General features: G+C 43.5%; 1 protein-coding gene and 1 pseudogene across 2 annotated transcripts in view; one reads left to right on the top strand and one right to left on the bottom strand.

Annotated features, from left to right (window-relative positions):
• Window positions 1–16,549, top strand: part of LOC143974021 (cytochrome P450 2J4-like) — a 68,403-nt gene extending 51,854 nt beyond the window's left edge. For both annotated transcript variants that reach the window (XM_077474992.1, XM_077474993.1), the window contains 2 exons: window positions 620–761; window positions 16,159–16,549. In XM_077474992.1, coding sequence (XP_077331118.1) covers window positions 620–761; window positions 16,159–16,337 — 321 coding nt within the window. In that variant the 3' untranslated portion in view covers window positions 16,338–16,549. The remainder of the gene's footprint in view (window positions 1–619; window positions 762–16,158) is intronic.
• A 5,262-nt stretch (window positions 16,550–21,811) lies between these two features.
• LOC143975840 (uncharacterized) lies at window positions 21,812–24,781 on the bottom strand (annotated as a pseudogene).
• Between the last annotated feature and the right edge of the window lie 46 nt (window positions 24,782–24,827).

Raw genomic sequence — 24,827 nt, 5'->3', positions numbered from 1 at the left:
ACAGCAATGATGTCTGTATACAGTGTCCATTTAACTTCTTCTGTGGTGCAGTGTCCCTGTTTTCTGCAAATTGGCAAAAGCCCCCTAACCCAATCCTGTGGTCAAGGCCCAAATTAATGTCTTGGAACAATCAAGCTCTCCTGGTAACCTGACTTGTCACCGCACACTGGAATGCTTCACCGTTGGTGCAGGTGCGCCTGGATGTGCACCCGAGATCCTCCTCTCTAAGGCTGGATGTCACAAATGGCAGCGGAGGCCTAAATCGCGTGGTGAGGTCACCTTGGAGGCAGTATCTCTCCCTTAGGTCTGATCTCTTACTCTGTCTTGTGCTGTCTGAATTGCTGGTCTTTTGTAGTTCCATACAGCTAAATCTGAATGCGAAACTTGAGTCCTGGAACTACCATTCTCTGTATGCTTTGCTCGCTGATGGTAATCACTCTGCTGACAGGATGTGATGACACAGAGTCTTAGCTGGCACTAGATGGAAACAGTCTCATTGTAACAATGTTGTAGCATGTCTTTTGTTACTGAAGGTGAGATAGCCAGCTCCTTTCTACAGGTATTAAAATCACTTTCATTACTTTGTGCTGAATTGCTCTTTCCTCTTTTCTTATGTTAGGATACAATGGTTCTTGCCAATTTGGACTCTGTGCTTTTTGATCCCCAGTATTGGAAGACACCAAATCAATTCAACCCAAATCATTTCTTGGATAAAGATGGAAATTTTGTAACAAATGAAGCTTTTTTACCTTTCTCTGGAGGTAATTACAGCCTACTGATTTTATTGACTATAATGTAGAACATGAGTTGCCTAGCATCAACATTCCACAAAATTTTTTTTTTTTTAATACTAAAAATTTGTATGGTATAAAGTTAATTATATTTTATAGCGAAACTGGAGGCAACATAAAAAAAAAACAACTTACAAACAGGCAGACTATTTATCACAGAAGAGACATGCAATGCCTCTTCTACAATAAAATACATTTACCTTCCTTACAGTCTTCTGAGGCATGTGAATGTGATGTGAGCTGTACATGTGCAGCTCAGTTTACATCACCATTACAGTGCCTGTTTGCCACCATTACTGACTCCTACTCATACGCAGGAGTTATATCATCCCGCACCACCCGATGAAGAAGGCGCTGGTTTGGCAAATGACCCATCATGGACTTTGGACAGATGGAGAGGAGGTATGTATCGTGACTTTAGTTCTTTAAGAGGGACATTTCATAGGTCTGCTAGATCTGAACCCCTGGCAGAAATAAAACAGTTCAATGAATTGAATGCAGTTCTGAATTCATTATTACATCATTAAATGTATTTTTAAATGTATGCAGTGAAAATACTTATATGTGACCTGACTGGAAGAATGAAAAGCAGCACAAGAAATTAGTAATTTGTGCTTCAGTTCAAAGAGGAGAGAGCTTCCTCTTTCACTGTCGAATTAATTGGGGAGGAGGAGGACAAGACCTGTAAGGCTGGACTCATACCTGGCTATTCCAGTGTGTTATGTTAACCACTTCAGCCCCGGAAGGATTTGCCCCCTTAACCACATCAGCTATGGAATATTTGGCTGCTCAATGACCAGGCCATTTTTTGCGATTCGGCACTGCTTCGTTTTAACTGACAATTGCACGGTCCTGTGACATTGTACCCAAACAAAATTGACGTTCTTTTTTTCCCACAAATAGAGCTTTCTTTTGGTGGTATTTGATCATCTCTGCAGTTTAAATTTTTTGCTCTATCAACAAAAAAAGAGCGACAATTCTGAAAAAAATACAATATTTTGTACTTTTTGCTATAATAAATATCCCCAATTTAAAAAAAAAAAAATGCAATTTTTTTTCCTCAGATTAGGCCGATGTGTATTCTTCTACATGTTTTTTGGTAAAAAAAAAAAAAAAAACGCAATAAGCGTATATTGATTGATTTGTGCAAAAGTTATAGCGTCTACAAAATAGGGGATAGATTTATGGCATTTTTATTATTATTTTTTTGTTTACTAGTTATGGTGGCAATCTGCGATTTTTTTATCAGGACTGTGACATTATGGCAGACACTTCGGACACTTTTGACACATTTTTGGGACGATTGACAATTATACAGCGATCAGTGCTATAAAAATGCACTGATTACTGTGTAAATGTCACTGGCAGGGAAGGGGTTAACACTAGAGGGCAATCAAGGGGTTAACTGTGTTCCCTATGTGTGTTCTAACTGTGGGGGGGAGGGGACTGACTATAAGAGATGACAGATCGTGGTTCCTAGCTAGTAGGAACTCATGATCTGCCTCTCCTCACAAAACAGGGATTTGTGTGTGTCCCTGTTCTGCCTCTCATGCCCTCGATCGTGTGTGGCCAATTTTGCTATAGTACAGATTAAAAAAAAAATATATATAAAAAATAATTTATGTATCAGTTTAGGCCGATATGCATTCTTGTACATATTTTTGGTCAAAAAATTGCAATAGGCATATATTGATTGGTTTGCGCAAAAATTATCGCATCTACAAACTACGAGAGAGATTTAGGGACTTTTTTTTTCTTTTTTTTATTGTTTTTACTGGTAATGGCAGCGATCTGCGATTTTTAGCAGGATTGTGGCGGACAAATCTGACCCCAAATGACACTTTTTGGGGACCAGTACCATTATTACATTGATCAGTGCTATAAAAATGCACTGATCAATGTAAAAATTACACTGGCAGGGAAGGGGTTAACACAAGGGGCGATCAAGGGGTTAACTGTGTTCCCTAGGTGTGTTCTAACTGTAGGAGGGATTGGCTGCCTGGGACATGACAGATTTTACTGTTTTCTCGATCACTGAGAGCAGTAGATCCCTGTCATGCCACCTATCAGAATGAGGAAATGCCTTGTTTACATAGGCAGTTCCCTGTTTTTCCTGTGCACTGCAACACATGTGCATTGTTGGTGCATTGACAATGAATGGCACTGGCAACAAATGGCACCACAACACACTAACATACGCAATGTGCATGTTGCAGTGACACGAGCATTAACAATGCACCATGCCAGACAGGGATTTGCTGAGTGTCAGAGCTATGTAAATCTTGGGACTAGACTGGAAATACTAATTATTTGACAGGCTCTCATATATGTATTTATTGTATATTTGTATGCACATGTACAGTGCTTCCCAGCCTGCTGAAAAGACCTGTAGTACCTCACAGTGCACCTCCAACACACAAAAAGCTCCCCAGCCCCATGCAGTGGCCTCCAGCCAATAATAGAGCCTCTCAGCCCACAAGCAAATTTCCCAGCCTTCTCCAAAGCCCTATGCCCAAAGTAGACATTCCACACACCCCTGAGCCCCCCAAAGTGCCCAAAGCACCCTACAAGCATCCCTAGCTTGTTGCAATGCCCCCAGCCTGCTGCATAAGCCCTATTGGCCCCTCCACTTGCCCCAAATCTCTCCCTGCCACAATCCAAGGCTCATTGACTTTGAATGGTTCCCAGGTATGAATATGTATAATTTCATTTAGAATAGATTTGAAGACTGGTTCCATTTTTAAAAAAAATCATAACTGCACATAGTTTTTGCAGGGAAAAAAGTGCATTTTTTCACAGAAGGTTACAAACTACTGAACCCGCAATCAATGGATCACACGTGCAGTGCCAAACTCATACAGACTCTTTTCACAGCTCCTTTGCGGCTTTTCACTGCCATTTTATGGGGGCAATGGTTGGTGTTGGCGCTTCATTCATCCCGACACCATCATTGATATGATGTCGGGATGATTGAAGCTCATTATTTCTATTGTTACATTGTAATATATAATGAAATAGTTCAACTCACCATAATCCACAATGTGCTAGAGTGTCACTTGCCACGTCGCCTGTCACCAAATGCAGATTGTCACTTTCCACGTCGCCTGCCTTCAGATGCAGCTTGTCACTTGCCAAGTCGCTTGTCACCAGATGCATTTTATCCCTAGAAACATCGCCTGTCGCCAGATGCTTTTTTGTCCCTTGCCATGTCACCTGCCACCAGATGTGAATTGTCACTTGCCACGTCGCCTGCCTTCAGATGCAGCTTGTCACTTGCCACGTCACCTGCCACCAGATGCATTTTGTCCCTTGCCACGTCACCTGTCACCAGATTTGGAATGTCACTTGCCACGTCGCCTGCCATCAGATGCAGCTTGTCATTTACCACGTCACCTGCCACCAGATGTGGATTGTCACCTGTCACCACATGAAGGTTGTCACTGCAGTGGTGGCAGCACAGGTGTGCACATTAGTTTAGAGGCAAGCCTAGAGTAGTAGGTAGTGAGGGAGAACAGCGGTAATGGAGGGGGGGGGCAGTAGTGAGAGATGATCTTATCTCTTTGCTCCCCTGCCTCACCTCCAGCAGTGTATCTGTGTTCTGCCGCGCGGTGTCTGCAGAGGAGCAGTGTTGCGGACAGGCAGTGAGAGATGATCTTATCTCTCTGCTCCACTGCCTCACCTCCAGCATTACGGCAGCCCCACTGTGAGCGTGGAAGAGCGGCAATGCAGGCGGGTGGTGAGATATGATCTCATCTCTCTGCTCGCTCGCCTCAGTATAGTGGCCCACTGTGTGTGAGCACAGAACAGCAGTGATGCGGTGAGATGATGTCCACCGGGTTTTATATAAAAAAAGAACCTGTGCAATAATTATAAGTGACCAAAAATTGTTGCTACCAAGGAAAATAAACAAATAAATAAATAAATAAAGGTGAACAGAAGGTGGGTTGATATTCTATGTTTAAATGGGGGGTCCGAAGCCCAAATGATAAAAATAGTGAATTATAAATAATAAAAATAAATGAATTATAAAATACAAAATGCAAAACCAAATCCTGTGTTTGACCCTCTGTCTAGTGTTGTAAATTTGTAGCTGCTACCAATATAAATGTGGTTATTATTACAAGCCTACGTGCCTAATCAATACCTTATTGTAATATCCCAACCATGTATTAAGGAACTTATATTAAAAGCTTATAACAAATGTATATTCTACCCAATTGGGGGAAATAAATGGTAGAGGCAGCTTTTAACCCCGTAGCGCATATAAACACATTTCCAGTCCATATTATCCGTTGCACAGTCCTATTCTCCTTTTTATAAAAAAACGACTTAAACCCAACGCTATTGCCAATTCATTTAGTGCATACTATAAAGACTACAATATTAAGAATGATAAAAACACTTATCAACCATCCCAGGAAGAAATTTTAGCCTTCCTGGAGTATGCTTACCTCTCCTATATATCTCCACAACAACTTACATCTCCATTTACTATCCCTGAAATACTGCAAGCAATTAACAACCTTCCAAATTCTAAATCCCCAGGGCCAGATGACTTAATTGGCGAATACTATAAAAAATGTCAACATATCCTAGCTCTTATGCTATGTAGGACCTACAACTCAGCTACCCCCCTCTGCAAATTTCCTCACTGAAATGCTTCCACTGCACCAAAAAAATTCCGACCTATATCCTTGCTCAACATAGATTTAAAAATCTATACAAAACTTATAGCAAATAGATTAGTTAGCATTTTACCAACCCTTATTCACAGGGACCAATCGGGATCTATGAAAGGCCTCCAAGCATCAGACACTACCAGAAGAGTGATTAATGCTATTCACCATGTAGAGAAATCAAGCACACCTTCCATATTCCTATCTTTAGACAAGAGTTTGATAGGGTGAACTGGGACTACCACTCGTTAGTACTGGCCAAATTTGGGATACAAGGACAAATTTAAAATGCCATCATGGCCTTGTACTCTCTCCCATTGGCTTAAGTATATACAGCAGAGACCCTCTCATTACCATTCCAAATCTTAAATAGAACGGGACAAGGCTGTCTTCTTTCCCCCCTAATCTTTAACCTCCTTATTGAACCCCTAGCTGAGAGCATCAGATCCCACAGGAAAATATCAGGAATATCGATCTAAGACCAAGAGCATAAAATCAGCTTATTTGCTGACGACGTTATTCTCATGGTCACAGAGATTGGAGTCTAGTACGGAGACCCTGGTGATCGAGGAGATCTACCTGTCCCGCAGAGGGCTATTTCTGCTCACGTGCACGACCTTGCCACTAAGGGGGTCCACCATTTCTGGTAAGGGAACCCACTCACAGAACGAGAATGTTATCCAATCGGGGACTCTCATATACCTCCTCTTCCTTCCCTTCTTCCCTTCTTTGGTGACGGTGGATGAATCCTGGACTGTGCAACTTATATTTACTTTTACAATTTTAGTTTACCATAGAGATATTACATGTTTTTTTTGTTGCAGCTGCTGATGCAGCTGATGTGTGTGTATATATATATATATATATATATACACATATACACACTGTATCCAGTTTAGCTAGATCTCACTGCAGACTGTTCCTCCTGGTGTACTGTTTCTAATATACTTCAGGCAGGCAGTTGATTCTTCAGTTAGATGTGGGGTATTTAGTATATATGTATATATATATATACATCCCGGCTTTGTATATATATATATATATATATATATATATATATATATATACACACACACACACACATACACACTGTATCCTGTGTAGCTAGATCTGACTGCAGGCCATTCCTGGTGTACGTATTCAAATGCACTAATGCACTTGCAGGTAGGCAGGCCAGGCAGGTTATTCAGTGATCTGCAATGCATTAAGTATTTATACAGTCGCCAACATATATATATCCACTGCATTCTAGTCTAGCCAAGCCTACATCTGACTGCAGGCCATTGTTGGTGTACGTTTTCAAATACACTTTCAGGCAGGCAGGCAAGTGATTCAGGGATCTGCAGTGCATTAAATATATATATATATACAGTCTCCAACATATATATATATATATATATATATCCACTACATTCCAGTCTAGCCAAGCCTACATCTGACTGCAGACCATTGCTGGTGTATGTTTTCAAATACACTTTCAGGCAGGCAAGTGATTCAGTGATCTGCAGTGCATTAAATATATGTAGTCTCCAACATTGTAATAGCCACTGCATTCTAGTCTAGCCAAGCCTACATCTGATTGCAGGCCATTGCTGGTGTACGTTTTCAAATACACTTTCAGGCAGGCAGGCAAGTGATTCAGTGATCTGCAGTGCATTAAATATATATACAGTCTCCAACATATATATATCCACTGCATTCCAGTCTAGCCAAGCCTACATCTGACTGCAGACCATTGCTGGTGTACGTTTTCAAATACACTTTCAGGCAGGCAGGCAGGTGATTCAGTGATCTGCAGTGCATAAAGATATATATACAACCTCCTATATATATATATCCATTGCATTCTAGTCTAGCCAAGCCTATACCTGACTGCAGGCCATTCCTGGTGTCATTTTTCTAGTAAACTTCAAGCGGTGTTTTGCTAATCCAATTTTACAGTATGTCTGGAAGGCCACCAAGGAAAGGCAGACGCTCACAGGCCACTAAAAGAGGGCAAGCAGGCTCTGTGTCTACAACCAACAGTTCTGGTCGTGGACATGGTGCATCCTCAGCACGTGGCTGTTGAGCACGCTTGTCCTTTTATTTGACAGCTGGCCGTGTTGAGCCACAACATGCAGAAGAGTTGGTAGAGTGGATCACAAAGCCGTCCTCATCCTCCTCATCCTCTGTCACCCAGGCTAAGAGAAGTTTGGCTGCCAATGCAGCTGCCAAAGCGGCCTATTCCATCGGCTCAATGGCATCAGTCACTCCTTCCCTAGCCTCACCATCATGTCCTGAGGAGTCCCCCGAACTGTTCGACCACAGGTACATGCTGCAAGGGGATGCACAGCGTTTTGAAGGCTCAGATGATGGTACCCAGATTGAGGATGAAGGAAGTAACGTGAGCCCAGAGAGATGGGGTGCCCAAGGAGGACAAGAAACTGGCAATCACATTCCCCCAGCTGCAGCATACTGCCAGGTTTGCTCCAGTGGTGAGGAGCGAGGGGATGATGAGGTCACTGACTCTACGTGGGTGACTGATAGAAGAGAGGAGTAAGAGGAGGAGGAGGAGGCACCACTCAGAGGCAGGATGCCCTCCAGGGGCCAGCTTACGGACAGCCAACCGACTGCATCACACCGCAGAGCTCCACATGTCAGGGCGCTGCTGACAGCAAGTTCTTTGGTGTGGGCTTTTTTTAGATGTGTGCGTGTGAGACGTAACCTGTCCACAGACTCGGTTGATTGGCTTACCTTCATAAAAATGAATCAGTCTTGGATCACCAGCTACCAAGCACCTGATGCTGATGTAACCGATTAATTTTTTTATGAATGTGAGATCCCTTGAAGGCTGCCTATGCTGATGCTGAGTGACTATCCTATTCCTCCTCAATGTTCATGTTGATAGCTTCTAAAAACATTTTTGGTTCTGGGCACCACCACCAGTGCCTAGAGCCCAGTTTTTTGGACCCTGTTTAACAGGGGCGTGTAATTCAAATTTTTGCTGTAATATTTTGCAGCAGGACTCGTTCCTGTGCTCAACTAGATTATCTGTGAAGGGTTGCAGTGTTGTGGCACCACCACCACCTCCTAAGGCCCAATTTTTTGTGCCCCTGTTTAACAGGGGCACGTAATTAAAATATTTGCTCTAATATTTCACAGCAGGGCACATTCCTGCGCTCAACTAAAGTATCTGTGAGGCTTTACAGTGTTGTGGCACCAGCACCAGTGCCTAAAGCCCAATTTTTCTGCCCCTGTTCAACAGGGACATGTAAATACAATTTTTGATCCAATATTTCACGTCAGGGCTCGTTCCTGCGCTCAACAACAGAATCTGTGAGGGGTTACAGTGTTGTGGCACCACCACCACTGCCTAACACCTAATATTTCTGCCCCTGTTTAACATTAAAATTTTTGATCTAATATTTCACAGCAGGGCCCATTCCTGCACCCACCAAAAGTAACTGTGAGGGCTTACAGTGTTGTGGCAACACCACCACACCACCACAGGCCCAATTTTTCTGACCCTGTTCAACAGGGGCATGTAATTACAAATCTTGATATAATATTTCACAGCAGGGCCCGTTCCAACGCCCACCAAGAGTAACTGTGGGGGCTTACAGTGTTGTGGCACCATCACCACCACCACCAAAGGCCCAATTTTTCTGCCCCTGTTCAACAGGGGCATGTAATTGCTGGTCTTGAGATAATATTTCACAACAGGGCCCGTTCCAGCGCCAACCAAGAGTAACTGTGAGGGCTTACAGTGTTCTGGTACCACCAACACCTAAGGCCCAAATTTCTGCAGAGTATATAGGGCAGGCCGTATAGTATATACAGGCAGTCCCCTACTTTCAAACATCCGACTTACAAACGACTCTTACTTACAAACAGAGGGGGACAACAGGAAGTGAAAGGAAATCTACCCCTAGGAAGGGAAATTCTCTCCTGTAAGTGTTAATATAGGAAAAAGGTGTCTCCTCTGATGCTTTATCAATAATCCTTTTTTCCACAAAAACCCCACATTTTCAAAATCCAATTGTCATTGGGACAGAAAGTGAGCTGAAATTTTCTGAACAGGGGCACAGACAGCTAAGCAAATGTTACAGGGGTGATGATAACCCTTCCCTATGTTATCCAAAAAGCTTAAAAATAGATTTTTTGGCTGAAGCTACACTTAAAAAATGTACCCGTTCCAAATTACAAACAGATTCAACTTTAGAACAAACCTAGAGTCCCTATCTTGTTTGTAACACGGGGACCGCCTGTATACTGTTCAGAGTTCAGAGTATACAGGGCCTGGGGCCCCACGCCTTTTGTTTTTTTTATTTGGGTGTGGGGTTCCCCTTAATATCCATACACAACCCAAAGGGCATGGTAATGGGCTGGGGGGGTCACCCATGCCATTTTTCTCAATAATTTTCATCCATATTGCCGGGAACTGACATTACATTACACCCACAAGCAGTTTTTTTTTTTAACTTTTAAACAGGTAATGTTTATTGAACATTATTGCAGAGATTACAATCACAGTGGCATACACCGAACATTCAAAAGGCGTTGCGTCATAGCCATAGCAGTATATAGAAGACATTTTTCCAGTACAGTAGCGATTATGTATCACAGTCAAGGAAAGTCCAAACATTGACATGTTATTTACTGTAACAGTACATCAAATTCCCTCATCACACGTGGCAGCCTCCTGCAGCCATTTATCCCATATTCTATGATATTTAGCTGGGCAACCCCTATTTTTATATAAGAATTTTTTGTATGGGAGCGTAAGATTAACTTCCCGTTTCCAGTCCTCAACCCGGGGTGGAAGGGGCCTCATCCACTGTCTAGCTATCACTTTTCGAACAGAAAACAAGGTTTCCTGCAGGAAAGTGCCAGTAGTTTTATCTAATACGTCAGGAAATATCCCTAGTAGACAAGGTTTGGGGTCTAGAGCCAAGGGCGAGCCCATAACATCATGTAGAAATGATACTACTTGTTTCCAAAGTTCCTGCAGTTTGGGGCAAGACCAGATAAGATGGAAGAACGTCCCAGTCTCAAGAGTACACATCGGGCAGAGCACAGATTGATTCATATTATATTTGGCGGTCCTGAGTGGGGTGAGGTATGCTTTATGCACTGTAAATCTGAGAAAGCCTGTCCTGGAGCCTAGGGGACACTAACTTGCACGTCTCCAGAGCCTCCTCCCATTCCTCGTCTGTCAGTTCACCCACATCACCCTCCCAGCGGGACTTCAGAGCATACGCTAGTCTCGCCGAGACGGGGGCCGTAAGCATACCATAAAAGCACGAGATAAGCTTTTTGGGATCAGTGTCCTTCACTATGGCGACATAGATTTTTGCATTGATACATGTCCACTGGGGCAGGACTTGGGTCCCCAAACCCTTTTTAGGACAATAACTTGCATATTAGCCTTTAAAATTTGCACTTTTGATTTCTCACATTCGAGTCCCATAGACTTTAACGGTGTTCGAATGTTCGCTCAAACTTACGGCCCATTCGCATATTCTGGATGCAAACTGAACCGGGGGTGTTCGGCTCATCCCTATTTACCTGTATGTTTACTTGTCTACTTATTCTTGGCATATGCGATACATTTTAATATAAATCTATTGAATAATAAAATAACCTTAGTCTCTGTTCTACCTGGAAGACCAGAGACCTTCGTATGTCCTCCACCGCCTGGAGCCTGCCGAAATTCTTTACTGATAGCCTTCTTACCAGATTGGTATTAGTGCCTATTTACTCCCTTGGCCGTAGAGGGTGCTCGTGTTGAGCCAAGCATTTCAGAGGGTATTGCAAGAAAAGAAGGCACCTGCTGAACGAGTGGGAAGGTTGTGGCGACTGGGCACTCAAGAGAGGGTGCTACAGCCTGGGGAAAGAGCTTGCCTCCAAGCCACCGTTAAGTTGTCCTGGGACCAGCCAGGCCTGTACGTGGTGGTATAAGCTGATCCCACAGAGGAAGAAGTCGGGATGGAGCTGGGTCCAGAGATTGTACCCACTCGGGCTTTGTTAAGGAGTAGGGGGCGAATTCCTGTCAGTGTGAGGAACGTCACTAGTCACCCGGTCAGCCTGAAGCCTCAAATGGTGATCAGGAAAGTGAGTTCTGCCACCCCGGTAGCGAAGAATGAGACAGCCCAAGTGGGAGATGGAAGAAACGCCACTGCTTACTGCCTAAGCCTCCACCCTGCCTGGGAAGGAAGGATTAAAGCTCAAACAGCTTGATGGAAGAAAATATTCTTGAAAAATGACTTTGACGTGGGCTGTGCTAAAAGTGCTCAACATTAAATCTGATTGATTGAGTATAAGCCCTTTCGAGAGAGGGCAATGCGGGTCCGCTTATGTGATTTGGAAGACCTTCGGGAGCAACTGGCTGAACTGAAAAGGTCAGGAGGTGATTAAAGAGTCCCAAAGCCCTTATGCTTCTCCGATCATGATGGTGAGAATAAAGAATAAGTCTCTCTGGATGTGTATTGATTATTGAACCCTGATTCGAAGGACTATCCCAGGCCAATACACGACTCCTCGCATAGAAGAAGCCTTGCAGTGCTTATCAGAGGCCAAATGGTTCAGTGTGTTCGACTTAAAGAGTGGATACTACCAGAACCCTAGGCACCCAGAAGGCCAAGAGAAGATAGCCTTTGTTAGTCCACTGGGATTTTTCGAAGTTTGATCCGATGCCCCAGGGATTGACTGGAGCTCCTGCCACTGTTCAGTGACTGATGGAGAATACAGTGGGTGATATGAACTTGGTAGAAGTATTAGTCTACCTAGATGACATCATCGCATTTGGCTGAACACTGGAAAAACATGAGGCTCAATTTGAGAAGGTTTTCCAGTGATTACATGAATAGGGGTTGAAGCTGTCATTGGAGAAGTGCCAATTCTATCAGACCTCTGTCACATACTTAGGACATGTGGCATCTGCATAGGGGATAGCCACTGACCCCCAAAAACTTGAGGCGGTCATTTCTTGAACCTGCCCAATTACGGTCACTGAATTGAGGTCGTTCCTGGGTTTCTTCTCCTACTACAGACGATTTGTGGAGAACTTCTCCCAAATTGCTCGGCCATTGAACGAGATACTACAGAAGCAATTGGACGGAAAACAGCAGAAAACCCAGAAAAAGGGTGGCAGGAAGCCTAGGCAATCAATCCAGGACCGATGGACAGTGAATTGTGAGAGGTGCTTTGAACGGTTGAAGGAGAGTATGGTTGAGGCTCTGGTGTTGGCCTACACTGACCCCTCGAAGCCTTACGAATTACATGTGGATGCCAGTAGAGATGGTGTTGGGGGAGTGTTGTACCAGGAGTCGGAAAGGGAAACTCCGCCCAGTAGCCTACGTGAGCCGCAGCCTTACTCCTCCTCTCAAGTAAACACTGGGACTACCTGTATGGAGCCACTTTTGCGGTGAAGACAGATAACAACCCCCTACTTACTATCCACTGCTTAGTTGGATGCCACTGGGCATTGGTGGTTAACTGCTTTATCTGACTTCCAGATTCAGTTTGAAATATCGGAGTGGAAAATAGAGACGCTGATTCTCTTTCCCGAAGACCGCACTTCACCCAGAATAGTCAGGGGAGTTGGGTTCACTTGCCTCCCGAAGGAGTACAGGCTGTGTGCCAGGGGGTGGAATATAAACACAGGGGAGCCATAGGGGCTGAAGCTGTGGGAGTCACCCCTGTGGGTGTACCAAAATACTACTTTAACCTGACCCAAGTACACAGCCAAGAATTGCCTCAGCTGACTAAGGAGGACATGGGACAAGATCAGCAGGAAGATCCGCTGGGGACTCTAATAAGGAAGTCACTATCAACTAAAGACCATTGAATATTGATGAATAGCCCCATTGAGAGTGCCAAGGTGATTCATAGGGAATGGGAATGAATGAAAATGGAACAGAATCATATATCAAAGAGATCCCTCCAAAGAGGCAGAAACTGTAAGGCCGCGTACACACGAGAGGATTGTCCGTCCAACTTAGTCCGCTGAAACGTGTTTCAGCGGACAATCCGCTCGTGTGTGGGCTTCAGCGGACTTTTTCAGCGGACAGTCTGGCGGACTAAGTCTTTCGGAATTTCCGTAATTTTGTCCGTCCAAACTTGGTTTCAGCGGACAGTCCGCTCGTGAGTAGGCAAGTTGGACGGACTAAGTATGGCGCATGCTCAGAAAGGATTTACACGGCGAAAGGTTGCATTGCAGTTTATTGGACGTCGTATTTCTAGTCCCGTCGTACGTGCTGTACACGTCATCGCGCAAGCTTTCAGCGGACTGTCTGTTCGTCGTGTGTGGTCAAGTCCGTTCATTTAAAAGTTGGACGGACTGTCTGTCGGATTGTCTGACGAACTTAGTTGGGCAGACAATCCGCCCGTGTGTACGCGGCCTAAGTCAGCTGTTCCTTCCACAGAAACATTGTTTGACTGTGTTAACCATCCTCCATGATGACCATGGTCACTTAGGCCCCAAGACCCTTCAGTCTCCAACATGGAGGCCTCGGGTCAGAAAGCCCTGTCCTCTCACATCTCCGGAAGAAGAAAGCGATGATGAGGAAGTACCTCTGGATTGGATGTGGGTCCACTCTTTGGGAGATGATTCCCTTGTTCCTGAGGCTGAAGAAGAAGAAGACTGCCTAGGGACAGGCCTTCACTTGCCTGGCATTGAGTCCATGGCTCACTACACAGTTCTGGAAAGTAAGTAAGTCAAGCTGAAATCTAGTGAAGTGTCTGATACGGCTGATGCACTTATCCCTCCTACTAACATAACGAGGAGAGAGATAGTCCCTGAACCGAGTCTGAAATAAAACCAGAGCCTGAAATAGAACCAGAACTTAAGGTAGAGCCAGAGACCAAGGTAGGCTCTGAACCGGAAGCTGGATGCAGTTATTGGGGAACGGAACAGTCACTGGAAGATATACATTCTCAGCTGAGACAAAAGATAAGTCCCCCAAAGAGGCTGACCTATGACACTCTTGGAGAAAACTCAGATGAACTCATACTCACTGCTCAACGTCCCCGTCCACCCTCTGGCACTACTGGGTGGGCCACTGATCTACTTTTGGCCCGTCATAAACTGAACATGACTTCCTCTCCTGTTGATCTATATAGTTTGTTATCAGATGATCCTTCATTAAACCAGTTATTAGATGTTGCCGCCTCTAGTTTAGTAGACAATTAATTGATTAGCTTCATGCAGTAAAGTGATTCTAGGTTATGCCCTATCTTTAGGGACCAAAGACTTTCAAGTGTGGGGAGGATGTAGCGATATGGACTACGAGCAGAAAGCACTGTACCCTTCAGTGTTTCTAGACAACTCTTGTCCTTTTGGTAATCAGTGTAACCAGTGACTTCATATTTGTGTGTCCAACAAAGTGAATTATGAGACGTATAGTTCTCCTTCAGATAGGTGCTATGTACCCTAAGACTACACATCCCAGGGATCTTTGCTGTAACATGAAGATTGTTTTGAGTAACTATAAAAGGAGCGAAAAGCCCAGGCAGAGCTCTCTTCCTCATGGGACTGACGTAAGACAAACCTCTCTGTGCAACAGAGAGAGAGGTCGCTGCCTACTATGCAGAGTCTTAATTCCAACCCGAGGCCTAAGGGGCCTAGCTCTATTATTCGCTGTTGGACATCCTGGCGCCAACATCACTCGAATTGCCTGCCTGTCGGTGTGGGTGCGTGTGGCAAGCTTCACTTCAGAAGATTGAGACAGCAGTTCCTGTCCAGAAGACATCGGAGCAATTTGGTTGTTGGTGAGAGGGCAAATTGCTTGACCTTTATATATTCATTGCTTTCATTATACCCAAACGGATTACAGTTAACTAGCCAGCGAAGAACATCAGATCTGCAACGTGGAACTCTTTTGCCATTATTTATAGGAAGGCCCCTATATTACTTTTTGTGGAACCACTCCCTTCATTATGATAGAACAGGCTAGCTAGATTACATCTTTCTCAATGTGGCAGCATAAGTAGTTAACTGAAACATCTACTAGGAGATGACTTTTGATCATATATATAATATTGTTGTTGCTGAACCATTGTCTTGTGTCTTTGGGAGGAATTTGTTTGCTGAGTTGGCGCTGTTATCTCAGCTCGGCAGATTTATTACCTCTCCCTTTGAAATAACTTTCCCTTATTTGATTCAAGTTAAATATTTCAGAACCTAATTATACTGAGTTGTTTGATTGTTTCCACACGGTGCTACAAGGATGTCTGAAACCAAAGTGTCAGGTGGGTTTGAAGGTTCACTTGGTCATGGCCGTGCAGATGAGCAGGTAATTGCCAGCAGTCCCCTAGGGGGCTGTGCTACATATGGTTTTGGTAAATCTGAAATCAAAAATCTGAAGAAAATCTTATAGTGTGTATGGGGCTTTACCCTTTCAGATAATATTGCTTTTTTCAAATAAGCTGCCTGTAAGCCTGATAGATTGGTAAAAAGCTGGGATCAGTCAGAGACTTTTGCTATTTATGTGAGCAGAAAGAGAAAGAGATGGTTTCCAAATTCTGTCTGATGGATGTTTCCCTGAGAGTAGCTGACCAGGCAAGTTTAAGGGCTCCCAATTAACATATGCTTGTTAGCCCAGACTGAAATTGGTTGGATCAGCCAAATGTCCTTGCGTATTAAGAGGTAAATCAATAGAAGTTATCTTTTAAGGTTTCATCTGATACATATTCTTGTTCTCTACTTATAGGTGCCCGGGTGTGTCTTGGGGAGCAACTTGCCCGCTATGAACTATTTATCTTCTTCACTGCTCTCATGCAATCATTCAGATTTTACCTCCCAGAAGGTGTAACCGAGGTCAACACAAAGTACATCTACAAGCTTACTTTACAGCCTCACCCTTACAAGATCTGTGCTGTGCCATGTTAGCTTGATGGACCTGTTATTCTCTGTATTGTTTACTTAATGTCAAGATCAATTTACAGCCCTTCTTTTCTTTAAGTTCATGTCATTTTTTGAATTTAAAATTATTACTACTATGTAAATGTACAATGCTTCGGGCGAATACAATTGTTGCTAATCATTTTTCCCTGTAAATGCAAAGTAGAATAAATTCAGTCAGAGCATTTTCTGAATTATAACAGTATTGTGTATCTCAGTATTATTTTACTGGACTGTTTCCCTCACCTGCCACAATTGATTCTTAAGAAATATCTGTACAACAAGCACAGTGTTAAAGAGCTTGACCAGTGTAAGACATAATGAGCCCCATTACCATAACTGTTATAACCATACTCCCCTTACTCCTTTATCTTAAATCTAGAATACTTGAGACCACACTTTGCCTTTTGGAGTATAAATGGCCATAACAGCCTTTATTAAAAAATTCAACCAAAATAACTCCCATCTCAAAATATATTTATATATAAGCATAAACAACATAACCACCAACATTTTAACCCAGATTATTGGTCTCTGATGGCGACCCACCTTTTCACATATGTTTATCTCACCACACACTGCGGGACCATTTAAAACCAGTTAGTCTACAGCTGTGACCGCTCGTAGACACCCACCTTCCCGCAGTGCTACCATTACCAAATTCCAGCCCCCTTGTTGGAAACCACTGGAGGGGCTGATCAGAGATGAGCCCCCCACCCCATTTATCATCACATACGTTTACTGCCACCGTCAGAGACCAACCATTAACACCGACACAGCCCGAAAGGGTGACCCCCTTACTCTTGAGGGCACCTCCCCAACCTCAGAGCCCTTTGGATGCCGTCCTGCAATCCCATTGACCACAGGTCAATCCCCACATCAGAAAGATGAGCCCCATCCTTCCGCAGGTACAATCCAACATTCTTCTCCAGCTCCATATGTCTAATTACCAAACCTCCATGCTTGAGCACAAACCGCCCCACCACTTTATATACCTGGATCCTTGTCGTCTGAATGCTCATCACCGACCTCGCCTATTTCCAAACAGTCCTCGCAACGATATCCGACCACAGCAACACCTTGTTAAGTAAGGTTTCTTTTAATAGCAAAAAATCTGACTTGATGCCGGCGATCAGGTCCCTGACCGGGCGACATCCCAAGTAATTGCCCCCTGCATGTATCACCAAGACATCTGGTGGAGCACCCCAACCAGCGTACCTCAGCACATCTTTCACTACTCTCTCCTATTTCATTCCAGGCACTCCCAGCCATCGCAGATACGCTTCTTTCCGGGATATGCCCAATTGACAGCCATTGGGCCTAGCATCACCTCTCCTGGCCCCCCAACACATGTACGAGTGCCCACTGATCCAGGCAAGGCGTTGTGAACCTCCATCTGAAACGAGATGATGACAAAAACTACAGAGCCCATGATAACTTCAGACCCACGGACACAAAACAACCCCCTCTTGAACATGAATGTCTCCTGCTAACCCCTCACACCCTTATTCCGCTGTTTTTTGTTTGTTTTGTTTTTTATATATTTTATTCAACCACCAGTTGAGGCCTAATGTAGGAACGAAATCCCCTCGATTCCCACCTACCAATCCTATGCAACGAAAGTTGAGGATCATAGGATAAGTGCAGAAAATCAACTATAGAATTTTACTCATGGACCCTGACACTACAGTTCCCATTGGACAGTGGAATAGATAGCAGAAGAACACAGTAAAGGACTGCACTTAAACAAATTAATGTTACTAGCCCCTATTTATTATTCATTTAAATGGGGCCTCTGTCCATTTAGCCTAGGCGTAGCACAGTCAGAATTAATGCACTTTGGTAGTATAGTCTCCTAAACACAGTTAACTCATATTACTGTTCATTGCTGCACTCACTGTAATCTTGCTACTGTTTATGTTGGTCCTGGTGCATAATGTTCTCCTATTCATGCTGCTGACTATTACTGACATACTGTATGTTGAGTTGCACTACTACTATTGCTAATCCCCTATCATGCCTTTATTGTTACAAATCATACAGTGTGGCAGTATATTGAGCAGGGCTCAAGTCCTGCGGGAACGCATGGGAACGGAGTGCCTGTACTTTTCCCACAATAGGAAGTTCCCATTAACAGCCGTGTCCTGCAAGACTTTGAAGTATGCGAGCTGTGTGGCAGGTGCTACACCAGCAGCTGCCGACACAGCTCACAATAGTAAGTGCAGCACACCTGACCATTCAGGCATTGCCAGTAGGGGGCCCCATGACAGCTTCCGCTTCGATCTCCCGCCGGCCCCTCCCCCCCTGATTTTCTGTCTTCTCATCTCCCCCCCCAGTCTCCTGCATACTTGCCCTGTGTGTCCCGCTGAATCCCCCCTCCTCTATCTTCAGTGCCATATGAAGAGAGAACCCAGAGGAGGAGCACAGATATTCAGCTCACAGGACATGCAGGGAGAGAGGTGAGCTGAGGGAGGAACATCAGTTTGGGGTGGTAAGCTGAGCACAATACCTGGCAAAGTTTAATGCCAGGAGGGAAGTTTATGTGGAAATATGTGAAGGGTTGGAATAGCAGCGAGTGTGTGTTGGAGCCCTGCAGAGTTTGCAGCCCCCCAAGCTAACATACATCTCCTAAGCAGGAACACATCACTATCTCCCCAAGCATTCTGTCCAGATAATGTGCAGTTAATTGATGACCTTTCCGTTTAACCCTGTGTTATCCAAACTCTGTTCAATGAAGTGTAAACTCACCACATAAACACTCTATATACAAAATAACATTCCCCAATAAAGATCAGAACATGATGTTTACATTTGCATGGAAGCACAATTGAATGAATGCTGATTATTCAGAGAATTACCGTATTTATGTTTATTGAGGATTGTTTTTTTTATGTACTAACAGTTAAGCTTCATACACACAATACGAAAATTAGATGAAAAATACCACTTTTGAAGCATTCAAGAATATGAGCATATCATTTTTTATTTATTTTTTGGTGGGGGAGTGGATCTTGGGTGGGAGTTCCCACACTTTTTTCCCCAGGACTTGACCCTTGATATTGAGACTTGCCTTTATTAATTAGTTTGGTGTCTCATACACTGTAATGATGTCATATCATCATTACTAAGTATCTGGTGATTTCTGTGATATTGTAAGCTTTGTTCACTTAACCTACTGTGTCAGAGGGGCTGGAGTCATTTGGGAGGTCGAGGCAAAGAACAGAGAATCCATTCTATCCAGCAGCTCCTGCGGGTGTAGTGCTACAAAAATATTTAGCCTTGTTTCTGTTTATTATACAACTGACTTAAACCCTAAAATGGATTACTAGACAGACCTCTACATCTTTTCATTACACATGGAAAGAAAATTAGAGGATACATGTTGCCAATTACCTGAAATTATAAGTTCTCCAAATTTGTGATATGGTCAAGGGTTATCACTAGGCCAGAAAGTGAGAGAAAACTTCCCAACAGGGACAAAGACCCAGGAAAACCTAATAAAGGATCTGTTTCCCTCTCTAACCGAAAAGTTTTGACCGAAGATCCCATGTTAATTGTGTGCCTAATGAGAGGCTTGGCTGCTTTAAAACACACATCAGTACTCTCACAGAATCATTATTGGTCACTGATCTGGTAAACTCTAGTCTTCTCTTTCAGCTGTGTGAAGGATTTCTTAACACAAGAGGAAAAAATTATATTAATATATAGCAGTTTACCAGTTATTTGATGCTGTGGCTGCATTTATATATTTTTTTCAGGCTCAGTACATTTCGCCATCGCCATCGACGATACGTTCACCATCCATCCAGTAGATTGGATGGAATCAGATGAAAACAGACAGGCTGTCCGTTTTCATCGAATCTCCCCATAGACGACAACGGGACTCTAACAGTTCTTGCAAAGTGAGCGGAGACGGACCTGTCATCTGCCCGCATAGCGGGGATCAATGGATCGATCCCTCGCTGAGCTAGTGGAGTCTGTCCAACGGATCCACTCCATATGAACACAGCCTAAAACACCATAAAGACTGAGGATGATATCAGGCGTGTACATAACCCAAACGTGCAGAGCTCGCCAGGAGGTCGACACTGCACAGCGGTAATTGCAGGCAGCGAGGCTTTTTCCCCATCTGTGGCTGCAGAGATCGAGAAATGTCTCACTGCTTGTGATTAGTGCTGACTTCCTGGCGAGCTCTGCACTTGCGGGTTGTGAACACGCCTGAGCTCATCCTAAAAAAATCTCAGATCCATGTAATAAGTACTATAAAGTAAAATGCATATATGAAAAATAAATAAATGCAATATATCAAAAATTCATCAAAAGTTCATCACAAACTTTATGCAGCAAAAGTATCCATAAGAAAATAAAAAAAGTCTGAAGCTCTGCAGTCCACCATAAAGTGTAATGTGCTTAATGCCAAAAAATCTTTTAGATGTGCAAACTCTGCACCCAGTGTCCTCCACCTTCAAAGAATAAAGTACTCACCCAAAAAACATAATTAAATAAACTCCCACGTGTAATGACCATGTACACATCCCAATTTCCAGCAGCTTTTAAGCAGCAGCAGTCAAAACTTTATTTAAAATCGTAAGAGCAAGACTATGCATTCTCAGAAATGAAAGAGTACATACAAAACTATTCAACACATTACGTCACTTCTGATGTTGTATTCTGTTGTTCAGAAAATTTTCAGATAGTAAGTAACCTCTTCATTTTTGACATGAGACTAGCATGCCACAAAAAATGGACATTTGGTGGCCCGAAAATCTAATGCCGCGTCCATGCCCGCAAAAGACCGATGAGAGTTTTTTTCGTCTGAAAATGTGACCGTTTGTATGCTCCATTGGTCTTTTGCTGGCGGAATTCCAGGCAGAAAAAGATTGAGAGCATGCTATGTCACCGCGTTCTTGACAGTCGTAATTTCAGCAAACTTTTGCGTGACCGTGTGTTGAGCGGAATTCCGCCAGAAAAGCCGCCATATCTTTTTCTGACGAGAAATCTGATCATGTGTACACAGCATTAGCGTGTGTACGAGGCTTTAGACTCTTCAACAGCCATAAAGGAACAGAGAGAGTGCCACATAAAACTGTTTCACAATTTATTAAAATACATATCCAGTATACTTACACATTTTTGTGACATGCCCGGCACTAAGGAATAAAGCACATGTAATCTGTAGCACCACTAGCTCCAAAAAAAAGTCAATGGCTGTGAGCGAATGGGCTTGTGCGGGGTGATGTCACTCAAAATGTGGCACCACCCTACGTGTTTCGATGTGAGGTTGTCGTCAGGATTTGCACCTCCCGAAGTCACTATATGTTCTCTAAAATGTGGTTTTACCTGTAGGGATGCTGCAATGAAATGTAATACTATTCATGCAATTTTATTTTATTATGCAAAAACCTAAAATCTATGAAATCTTAAATGATTCAAAATGACTGCACTAAATGAAGTTCTTATCATTATATAAGATCGAAAACCATGCATGACGCCCAGCAAATGTAGAACATATAGATCACAGGAATTAGTACCATAGATACAGAATCTCCTTTACGTGGGTCTCTGTCACAAATTTCATTGGTTGCAGGCCTCCCTTTGCTTAAATTAACTTGTCTGCTGCCATCCACATTCTTAAATACTGTGGCGACACCTTGTTTGTTTCTGCCAGACCAACACTCATCCTTCTGCTCTGCATTCTTGCAACTCTCTATAGTCACAAGTTGGTAAATGTGACTATTGCAGAGTTTACTCTCTAATGTCAACAGTAGACAGTAAGCCATGTTACCAGCATTGTCTGGGTTACAGATAAGAGAGAATCAGGAAGCATAGACATGCACCATTGTGCCACCTGGGATAGAATAGCTTGACTTTGCAGTGACCCAATAATATAGTGTAAAGGAGAAAATATAGTCCATATCACTCCAGGCTAATAGTGGCAATAGTCAAAGATTGAGTAGAAGAGGCAAACATAGAGGGATTTGGAAAAGCCACAATGTGACTGTAGTATCCAAGAACAGAACCTGTTTAATGCTTATCACCTGGCTACCTATGTACAAATGTGGGTGTCGCTCAGACTCCAGAGGATCCTAATCCATCACCAACTGCTGGGTGTACCGACTGGGAACGGAGCTCATCTCGGCTCCAAACATCAGCATGTAATGAAGAAAAGATCCCACCAATAGAGAAGTATATGGCTGTCTCAGTCCGTGCTCCAGCCAGGCAATGCCCCCAACGTGTTTCAATACAGCCCCGGTGCTTAATCATGGGGAGAGAAGCAAACTGCATTGGGGTATAGCGGCTGTTAAGTGAGCAGCCAGAAACAGAAAAGGCAATAACAATTAGTACAAAAAACTTTCCCCAGGATGATCAGACACCCCAAGGCAGTGATGATGCTAATCTTCAGTGTATGGTAACCATCAATACAACACCACCTTCCTGCCATGTGCTTCTGGCCCATCTCCATGGTGCTTAAATTCCAGGCTGAGAAATTTGTCAAAGCTCTAATTAAAAAGGACAGCATGTCTAAAACAGCAAAGGTTTCTCGTGGTGTGGTGGAGTAATAGAGAAATGTGTATTAATAATAAAGGGCTCCACTTGTGCTTCTTATAAAAATCTTGTGCTTCAGGTGATCACCCAAATGTGCTCCACCAAAGGAATAATGTTGCCTCTTACCAGACACCGTGGGGGTTATTTACGAAAGGCAAATCCACTTTGCACTACAAGTGCAAACTACATGTGCAAAGTGCACTTGAAATTGCAGTGAGATTGCACTTGGAAGTGCAGTCACTGTAAATCTGAGGGGTAGATCTGAAATGAGGGGAAGCTCTGCTGATTTTATTATCCAATCATGTGCAAGCTAAAATGCTGTTTTTTTTATTTTCCTTAAATGTCCCCCCCGGATCTACAGCAACTGCACTTCCAAGTGCACTTTCAGTGCAATTTGAAGCACACTTTGCACTTGTAGTACAAAGTGGATTTGCCTTTCATAAATAACCCCCTAAGACCTCTTTGAAAGGTCTGGCTGCGCCTTAGTGAGAAACCCTCAGTTGGATGGATGGATAAATTGAATGCAGCTCCACTCCCCGCCCAGGTTCAGTATGCATACCTGACAGCTGTATACAATCCCATTTGGTGTTTTTCAAACTGCCACCAGACAACAAGAAAAGTGCAATATACTCGCAGCCACGAATGAGACCAAACAGTCACATGCAGAAAGGAAGAGAAAAGCTTGTTGTGCAGTATCCAAAAACCATGTTTATTAAAAAAGGTAATCTACTTACACATAAAAAGAGTAACACAGGCATCAAGTGCACAAAGTGTTCATCGCTCAGGTGGGCATGATGATGTCACTGCTGAAACTCCACCCTACGCATTTTGTCCTAACGGACGCCGTCACTGGGGCAACGGAGGTAGCAGTGAACAGTGGTAACTGAACTATACAGGCTCATAATGGTAAACTCTGCTAACTTCCTTAGAATCACTTAACGGCCGCCATGTTACTGGAGACTGAAGTTCTCATAAATGGTAATGTCAGCAACCCGGCGCAATAAAAACAAACCATCCGGATTGAAAAAACTTAAAGACATGTAGGAGAATAAACTATAATGCTGTCATTCCATATTCCTTACTGAAAATGTATAAGTAATGAAAAAATAAAAAATATATTGAAAAATATATATAATAAAAATCATATAATGGAAGGAGCAGTGCTATCTAGAACAACATAAACAATATAAAAATGATAATTAGCTCATTCTATATCCTGAACTACCCATGAACTTTTTCATGAATTATGTAAAGCACTGTATATGCACTTTGAGATGCAACATGCCCCCCTTTTTGCTGATATTTGTTTTATATTGTTATATGAAGATATAGTGAAAGCAGCTGTCTTTTTTGACTGAGATTTTTCACATTTTGAGAGTTTTACTTTATTGGTTTTTGATACACTGAGCGCAGAATATTTTTTTTTATTGCATTCAAGTATGTATTCTTGCCCCCCTCTTTTTGTGAGCTGGTGGTAATGGGATACTGTAGTAGTATGATTCAGTATGAATGAAGATGTCCCTGTGACCACACATCCATATCATATGGTAGTAAGTGGCAACCTCAGCCTGGACTCCGGCGTGGCCTGGAGACATTTTAGGACATCTTAGAAGGCTGGCTCCCTCCTGGCCAGCACTCCAAGCGGTGGGTGTATAGGCTTGATAACCCCTTCAGGGAGCCTGAGCGGCACAGTGGCGGCTGGTGCCCCATTGTGGGGAAGGGGCGGAAAACAAACCACTCACCATACCTCCCTGGTCGGTCAGACCCCCCCATCACTCAATCATCCATCCGCACACCAGCCCCACACTTACCGCATCTAGGTCGAGGGCTTTGGATCCTTCCTGCATCTCCTCCTCCTTGGCGGCTTCATGGCGGCTTCCCTGCATCTTCTCCTCGGTGGCCAATATGGTCGCTTCGCCTCTCGACCAACTG

This window comes from Lithobates pipiens, unplaced genomic scaffold, assembly GCF_037356315.1.
Source record: "Lithobates pipiens isolate NorthernLeopardFrog02 unplaced genomic scaffold, aLitPip1_a1.2 Scaffold_13, whole genome shotgun sequence".
NCBI classification, from domain to species: domain Eukaryota; kingdom Metazoa; phylum Chordata; class Amphibia; order Anura; family Ranidae; genus Lithobates; species Lithobates pipiens.
The sequence above is the reverse complement of the archived record's forward strand: the minus strand, read 5'-3'. Positions and strand labels throughout refer to the sequence as shown.